At 32.3% G+C, this 9,582-nt stretch overlaps 1 protein-coding gene across 2 annotated transcripts in view; it reads right to left on the bottom strand.

Annotated features, from left to right (window-relative positions):
• LOC137616169 (limbic system-associated membrane protein-like) overlaps positions 1–8,350 on the bottom strand; it is a 53,497-nt gene extending 45,147 nt beyond the window's left edge. The window contains exons 1-2 of one of the 2 annotated variants that reach the window (XM_068345828.1): positions 8,261–8,350; positions 4,953–5,098 (exon numbers count right to left, since the gene is read on the bottom strand). In XM_068345828.1, the coding sequence (XP_068201929.1) occupies positions 4,953–5,098; positions 8,261–8,342 (228 nt within the window). In that variant the 5' untranslated portion in view covers positions 8,343–8,350. Of the gene's footprint in view, positions 1–4,937; positions 5,099–8,260 lie in introns of both variants that reach the window. The other variant, XM_068345827.1, reaches the window with a different exon arrangement.
• Between the last annotated feature and the right edge of the window lie 1,232 nt (positions 8,351–9,582).

Below are 9,582 nucleotides of genomic sequence, written 5' to 3' on the forward strand. Positions count from 1 at the left end.
TATTTCCTTTTTTTGGAGACGAGTTCTGGGAATTGGTAATATCTCGTAAGAAGGGAATTCAAGTCCTTACTGTAATAGATCTACCGGACTTTTACTTTATTCTTCATCCATCTCTGATGAGCCTCGAACGAAAGGATTAAGAAACAAGATGAAATGTCGCGCACAATAACCTAAAGATCATCGGACTTTTTTTATCTGGAAATCCATGAGCTGGGATCTGGCTTGCATCCCAGTCTCATTTGGGCAAATGGAGAGTTGGACTTTTTACGTCGAAGAAAAGTTTCTTGGATTGCTTGCGGAAAATGGAGCCATATTCAGGTCAATCCAAAGATGAAAATCCATTCTAATGTGCCGGAATAAAACTCGCATGTTCCGAGTAATTTCATTTTTCTTGTGAAAGACGGAAGGAATAAAAAGGATTTAAGCTCGGTGAAACATCAGAATATGTTCAGGAACTTATGACAAGAAGTGTTCTCGAGCTTGCTAGCTTATCTCTTTTCCCGAAGGGATTGAATCAAAGATAAGATCTTTTTATAAGAGACTTTATTTCTCTTACTAATCCGTTGAAATGAATTAGGGAATGGTATCAATGGATGCAAAACGTAAATTAAAATGATGAACTGGTAATCAATCGCTTTCTTGTATTCATGATAAAAATTGAAAAAAAATTATATATGAGAAAAGGGAAACTATATCCATTGACTTTGAAGAAAATAATCAACGCTGCAATATCAGTATGGATTTATAAAATAGATAATAAATAAATATATAAGAATAAATAAAAGAATACATTTGTTTTAATTTAAAGGGGCACTCATAATGTTAGTATTGCCTAACAAGAAATTACAGCCTTTGACCTATGATAAGGTAACAAAAGACCTAATCACATATTTCATTTGGCTATAAATTAATCTGGTGGGAGGATTATAATCTCTCTCTCTCTCTCTCTCTCTCTCTCTCTCTCTCTCTCTCTCTCTCTCTCTCTCTCTCTCTCTCTCTCTCTCTCTCTCTCTCTCAAGATTAAAATTCCTTACACACAATTTCAAATCAAACTGTGATAAGGCTACGCCATATTTTTCCAAGTTTTTACTGTATCATTTAATAAATATATGATTTTCCTATCTTTTGTATTAACAAAGGCATGCTAATTAATAATTACACCGTCCAAAATAGATGCTATACGGATTTTTTGGATACATAACAAGATTATCATTGTTTGGCTAAATCAAAAATTGCATTAACCAACATGAATATTAAGCTCAACTATGAAATTACCCGATCATAATTACGATTAGGTTGTTTCTATTATGCTAAATTACATCAAACTTTGTTGTAATTGTGGAAAACAAGGAACAGCTTACCACTGTTCAAGCATTCCTAAAAGAAGACATAAACAATAGACAATATTTTATAACTATTCCTAGAGACGACAACAACCTTAAGACATTCTGTCTTAAGCAACACCAAGAAATGTTATCTATTTGTCTAACCTCATTCCGCTTTTGGATATTAGGGATAAGGAAAAGGTTAATAGGCAGGATAAATAGGAGTAAGTAACAGGATGAAGAAATTGAGACGAAACTAGTAAGGATATCATTTCCTCTAAATTGATTTTCGAAAGGATTTATTTTAAGAACATTCATAATATGATAGTTTAGTTTGATGGTATGGATTATTATGATTATGTTGCTGTGGCCTTATTGATAACGTCTCTGCCTGGTGTTTGCCAGACGGGGGTTCGAGTCCCACTCAGACTCGTTAGTGCCTTTAGTGTCTGCAACTTTACCAACCTTGTGAGCTAAGGTTGGGTGGTTTGGGGGAGCCTATAGGTCTTATCTGTTGAGTCATCAGCAGCCATTGCTTGTCCTTCCCTGGTCCTAGCTTGGGTGGAGAGGTGGCTTGGGCGCTGACCATATAATATATGGTCACTCTCTAGGGCATTGTCCTGCTTGCTAGGGCAATGTCACTGTCCCTTGCCTCTGCCGTTCATGAGTAACCTTTATATCTTTAAATAGAGACTTGTGTGTAGTATGACTTATTACATGGATACTCCATAAGCGAAGGTTACAGTTTTGTGAAATTTTTAGATTTAATTTTAATAAATTAATTGGGTGTGGTATCAAACTGACGAATACGTTTCAGTGAGATTAAAATAGGATTTCAATTTAATACCACAGCAATGGAAAAGGAGTGTAATTGCAGAAGTCACTAGCAGAGTAAGAAAATAATAAACTGGTTGAAGGTAGAGAAAGTGAATCATCGTTGACTCATAGTGAGGTGCGGTGTTACGTGTCAAGGATATTGATGATTAGTGACAATGGACGGTGAAGGAAAAAGGGGGAAATTAAAGAGGTAGAAGGATTAATCCGGCTTAAATCAAGGAAATATATCAGAAAAAAAAAAGAAGAAGAACAAGAAGAATAAGAAGACCAAGAAGAACAGATGGTCGTTACGGATTGGTTAATGGGTGGGGAAGAAAAATGGGGAAGTTAAAGAGGTAGAAGGATTATTGTGGCTTTAATAAAGGAAATATATCAGAAAAAAGAAGAAGAAGAAGAAGAATAAGAAGACCAAGAAGAACAGATGGTCATTAAGGATTTGTTAATGGGTGGGGAAGAAAAGGGGGAAGTAAAAGAGGTAGAATGATTATTGTGGCTTTAATAAAGGAAATATATCGGAAAAAAAGAAGAACAAGAAGAATAAGAAGACCAAGAAGAACAGATGGTCGTTACGGATTGGTTAATGGGTGGGGAAGAAAAAGGGGGAAGTTAAAGAGGTAGAAGGATTATTGTGGCTTTATTAAAGGAAATATATCGGAAAAAAAAAGAAGATGAACTTATGGTCGTTACGAATCGGTTAATTGATGTGGCTATTAATTAACGTCTATTTTTCCAAGTTGAGCAAGAGGAGGGAACGATGTGGAAGTAGCAATCGTAAACATGTATATTGAAGTAATGATGAGAGCAAATAAAGGGATTAACACTTAAGATAAAAAAAAAGTATAAAAAGTAGAGTTGAAAGTAGCCATCAAGTGTTATGAGTCGTAGAAGAGATTAGGGTAAAAATGTTGAAGTAATTTCTTATGGAATGTAAAGGAAAGAATTACTGATACATAAGTTAGAAGGAGCCGTCAGCTACTTATGAATACTTGACAGTGGGAAGAAGGTTCTTTTTTTTCCTATCAAAGATAACGAAGGTAAAGGTGTGAGACTACTGGTGTGTTTGACAGTAAGCAGAGTAATGAGAAACTCGATCTTCCTCATCCATGTTTTCCTGAGGCTAAACTAACCTTGATGTATTTTCCTTTGTTTTTTACAAATATTGCTGAACAATTAGCTCCTAAGTTAACAAAAAGGGATTCTCTTTGCACTTGTTGGAGAATTAATAATGCTACCTCAATAGGTTAATGGGTTTCTGGTAGCTTTAGTCCAGCTGATTAAAGCACAATTTCCATAACTCTCATATTATCTAAAGTTTTTGTATGTCTTGGGAAAACGTCTAAATAGGTATGCTGAAGATAACCATTTGTTCCCTAGTTCGCAATTTTGCTTTCACAAAGACCTTGGGGCAAGTGATACCCTTCTTATAATCTTGAATGCTGTACAAAACTCCCTTGATTGTGGTAAGGAAGCTATAATTTGGCCTTGAGTTTATTGCTGCCTTTGACAGTATTGATCACGAAGCTCTTGTTTTCATACTCAAACATTTGATAGTAGGTGGGTCTTTTCTTAGTAGCATTGTTGAATTTTTACGTAACTGAATTGCTGTTGATGGTCACCATAGTGATATAGGAATTTGATATCTGGTGTTCCTCTGGGTAGTGTTCTTGGCCCATTACTTTTCGTACCATACACATGGTATGGGGTTTGGCCTAGAAAACTAGGTCGTTGCATATGCAGATGGTGCTAATCTATTTGCCCCTATTCCATCTCTTGATTGTAGATATGGGATTGCTGAATTTGAGGAAAGAAATTGAACCATAATAAAATTTAAAGTATTAGTGTAAGTATATCGAGGACTGTGGCTCCTCAACATCCAGATCTCTCCATGGATAATGTTTCTTTAACTATATACAACTCCTTTAGAATTATAGGTGTTATTGTTGATCGCAAATTTACTTTTGAGAAACACATTCGGTCTATTTCTTCTTCAATTGCACAAAAAAAAAAAAAAACTTATTGGGAAAGTCTTTTAAGATTCTCTGCGATCAAACTATTCCGAAGAAATGTTTTAATTCTTTCATTCTGTCTTGTTTCGAGTATTGTTCTCCTGTCTCGTCTCCAGCTGGTGATTCTCATCTTAATTTGTTGGACAAATCTTGCGGTCTCAGCTGTGAACAGATTGTAGAACGATCTTCCTAATCAGGCAGTTGAATCAGTGGAATTTCTAAAATTTAAATTTGCAGCAAATGTTTTTATAGTTTATATATGAAAGATCTTTATTAACGTTATTAAAGATATATTATATTCTTTATTCATTACTTCTCATAGAGTTTATTTCCTTATTTCCTTTCCTCACGGGGCTATTTAGCCCTGTTGGGGCCCTTGTGCTTGTGTCATCCTGCTTTTCCAGCTGTTGTATTAGCTTAGATAATAATAATAATAATAATAATAATAATAATAATAATAATAATAATAATAATAATAATAATGAAATATTTTTGTTCTTCTGTTCACCTAATGAATCAAAATTAAAAAAAAACAGTATATGTTGTCTAAAAGTTACGAATTAATCAATGAATGTAAATAGTGGAGAGTGATTATTCTTGCCCAAGGGAAGCCTAAACAAGACTGACCATCTTGAAAAATAAAACATCCAGGGAGTTGTTGTGACTCGGTGCCAGGGCATTTGGGGTAAAGAAGGAAGGTAATATACCTAGGTTGGGAGGTGTGAGGGGACGGACAAGGTAACGTGCGGAAAAGTTATAAGCTACACACCTGATCGTCACTGACCTGGTGATCGGCCAGGTTTCGGTATTTGCAGGGCAGGAAGGCGGTGGCACCCAGCTGCACAGTCACGTTGCTGACGGTGTTGTTGGAAAGGTTGGCCTCTGGAAGCAGGTGGCGGATCTCCGAGACTGGGTCCTCCGTCGATACGTCTGTGGGGGATATTGAGAATAAAAAATTTATTCATCCAAAGTTCGTGTGATTTTTTGTTCTGAATCTTGTGGTGAGACTAGAATATCCGAAAAAAAAAGCTTTTGAGTAGAGAAAATAAAACATCTTTATTCGACCAAAGTTGAAGGATCCTTTGTTCTGAATGTTGTGGCGAAATTCCGGTATTCGAAAAAGGTTTTTTGTATTCAGAATACCTTGAAAATATATGAACATTCCGATGTTGTCATAACAAAAATATCAGTTCAGGGATGCCAATGCGTTAAAGTAAATCACAGTGTTTTCGATTTATGAGGTAAACCTCCACTCGAATATGTTTTACACAGAGTTGCTCTATTTAGAAACGAAAACTCCTTGCGCAGCTAAGTTGGAAAATCACAACAGAATTTATTTTTGTATTTGTCGTAATTTATGTAAAAACTAGATATAATAAGAGTGACTCTAAAGCTCTTCGATTCTTCATCAATACAGATGATGAAATTAGATAACATCAACATAAGTTCCTGTGTATGAAACTTAGAACCCACTCTGTAACAAAAATTATTCAAAGGAGATTCGAAAGAGAAACTATTTAGTATTAGGGTTGATCCAGTACACCTCTATGGCAAAAATAACACCATCTAAAGTAATAATTAATCTTTTAGTTCATATAAATTCTTATATATATCTGCATATTCCAATGTTTCTATGTTAAACCTAGTTTTTTTACTGCTTCTTGTTCTATTTTATGTGGTTCGGTTAAGAAAGTCTAAAATACAGGCAAATGATCTTACAGTCTGGTGCTTCCTCTTAGTCTTATACCCTATTGTGTATCATTTTTTGATTCCCATAATGCCATATATATGTATTTATGTATAAATATATATATATATATATATATATATATATATATATATATATATATATATATACATATATATATAGATATATATATACATATATATATATATATATATATATATATATATATATGAATATATACATATACATGTATATATATATACACTTCATACAATATACATACATAAACACCATACAATATATATATATATATATATATATATATATATATATATATTATATATATATATATGATTATATATATTACATGGTGTTTATGTATGTATATTGTATGAATTGTATATATATACATATAAATATATATATTTATATATATATATATATATATATATATATATATATATATATATATATATATATATATGCATATACAGTATATGTAGATACATGTATGTAAAAACATTTATGTGTACATACATATATACATAAACATACATATATGCACACATATAAATATATATATATATATATATATATATATATATATATATATATATATATATATATATATATATATATATATGTATATATATATATATATATATTGCATATACAGTATATGTATATACATGTATGTAGAAACATTTGTGTACATACATATATACATAAACATACATATATGCACACATATAAATATATATATATATATATATATATATATATATATATATATATATATATATATGTATGTATGTATGTATGTATGTATGTATATATATATATATATATATATATATATATATATATATATATATTGCATATACAGTATATGGGTATACATATATGTAAAAACATTTATGTGTACATACGTATATACATAAACATACATATATGCACGCCCATACATATATATATATATATATATATATATATATATATATATATATATATATATATATATATATATATACATGTATATATATATATTGTCATATATATATATATATATATATATATATATATATAATATATGTATATATATATTGCATATACAGTATATGTATACATATATACACACATATATACATAAATATACATATATGCACACACATATATATAAAATTATATATATATATACATATATATATATATATATATATATATATATATATATATATATTGTATATACAGTATATGTATATACATATATGTTAAAACATTCATATGTACATACATATAAACGTCAATATACATATATACACACACACACACACACATATATATATATGTATATATATATATATATATATATATATATATATATATATATATATATATATATATATATATTATATATATATGTATATATATATACATATATGTGAACAGTCATTGGATATTTCCTAATAACATGGGATTTGAATTCTATAGCAAATTTGTTCAAGGCAGAAAGCAACCGAGACGGGAAAAGAATAATCCTAGAAGAAAATAAAGGACAATATTTACAAACAGAGACCGGAGCTGAAAGCTTCCCTCAAAGACTCACACACAATATGGAAGTTTAAGAGTCTTGCAACAATCAAGTCGAGAGGGCAAACCAAACTAATACTTTGTAAAAACAAAAAAAATACAAGAAGAGGAAAGAAACAATCCGGCTCTCTCAGGATATTTAACTTTTCTTTTGAACAATTTACCATGTGAGGACTTCATGCGCTTTTCTTGATTAAGCTGCAGAGTTCTGAGAAATAGGCTATTTTTGTGGTGACTTCCAAAGTGTGGATACAATGGTAAAGGTTCAAAAGATTCTCTCTCTCTCTCTCTCTCTCTCTCTCTCTCTCTCTCTCTCTCTCTCTCTCTCTCTCTCTCTCTCTCTCTCTCTCTAAAGAATTCTAAAAGGAATAACAAATGTAGACTACAACGACCTCTTCAAGCTTAGCACAAATCGGTCCAGAGGTAACGGATCAAACTGGAATTGAAAAGATACAACATCACTTAATGTGATAATTAATTTCCATACAAAATAACAAATACAGGAACAGACTTCCAGTAGATGTAGTGAACAGTAACGCAGTAAAGGAATCCAAGAATATGTTAGACCAGATCATAAAAACTCTTTAAACGTGTAAACTAATTTGCTCTACCCAAGAGCAAATGGAGTCTCTGCGAATGAACTAAAAACTCTTTGAGACACAAAATCCTCATAACTCTCTCTCTCTCTCTCTCTCTCTCTCTCTCTCTCTCTCTCTCTCTCTCTCATAAGTTCAGGTAACTTATAATTTTGGAAAACATTATGAATAGCGGGACACTGAAAATCTGCAATTTTCTCCAATTCCAAACTGACTTACCCTCCGCTGTAGATGGGGCGAACGAACAACAGCCAAGCATGATGGCCAAAGCAGCCATTTCACTCCAATTTGTTATCGCCATTCCGACCCCAACCTGTCAAAAGAAATAGAAGACACACGTTAGTTCAAGTAATAAGTAATATGTTCAATACTAATTTTAAAAGGGTCTTACTTGATTAACATTTTTAGCGTGAAAAAAATTCTTCACTGCAATATATTTTTTTATTAATTCTAAATAAGACTTTGATCCTCTTGTAAAGCCTTTACTGCGGGCTAATTTTTAACACATCGACCTTTTTATATAGATTTTTTATATTGCAAAAAATTCCGTAGCATAGGAAATAAGGACAGTAAATAAAGTATTATTAGGTTTTCAAGATAAGTTTAATTAACCAGGAATTTTTGCCAAGTTCAACTTCAGACCTTTTTTCGTTGCCATCTAAGTCAGTCAAACAAAAAGACCCACATCAATTCATCTATTGGTTACAATTTACAGATCTCCCATACTTTAATTCTTGATTTTTCAATTACCTTTTTCTTATTTTTTTAATAATTCTCTGTTTTTCTTCGGTCCCATTAATTTTAAACTATGGTATTTTCATGGATAACTTTAGGTTTCTCAAGATGTGACATTTCAATTATGCAGGAGTCTTCCATTATAGATATAAGAACTCTTACATTCTAATGAATAATTAGCAATCGAAAAAATGTGTTTAATTGCACATGAAATAGAGAGCACTTTGATACAGTAATAAAGTAAGAATAGGAAACGTAATCTTTATCCCTGACCCCTGTTAGGAGTTACTGCAATCAACGCAACTCCAACTGTGAACTGTAGACATTATTAAATGGTCTTTTGAAATGACCCTGTTCCCTTCGGTTAAGATCACCCCAAACGTGGGGTGGGTTGGGCAAGGGCTATTGCTTTGGTATCAATACGGGGAACACAGAATATGGGCAGAAGGATTATAAGATGAGTGCAGCCAGAACACTCGAGCTGTGACTGGCGGGGAGATAGTCCGTTGTTGAAGTCTAGGGGCGCTGGTTGCCACACTTCATTACACGATTAATTCGACATCATTTCGGTCCTGGAGTTATTCTCTTCTCTGAAGGAATGTGCACCAAAAAGTTAGCCTTGAAAGTCCAAAACCCCACTGTGGCTCCTAACCTCAGCGGTATCCTCCCAGTAAACAGCTTAAACTCACGGTCCCCGACTGGGATCGATCTGCTCAAGGTCTATAGACTTTATAGCCAAGAGTGAGTCGAAATAATCCTTTGGGAAGTAGCTGCACTCACTTTTCAATCTTCTACTATACATCCGC

This window comes from Palaemon carinicauda, chromosome 22 (genome assembly GCF_036898095.1).
Source record: "Palaemon carinicauda isolate YSFRI2023 chromosome 22, ASM3689809v2, whole genome shotgun sequence".
NCBI classification, from domain to species: domain Eukaryota; kingdom Metazoa; phylum Arthropoda; class Malacostraca; order Decapoda; family Palaemonidae; genus Palaemon; species Palaemon carinicauda.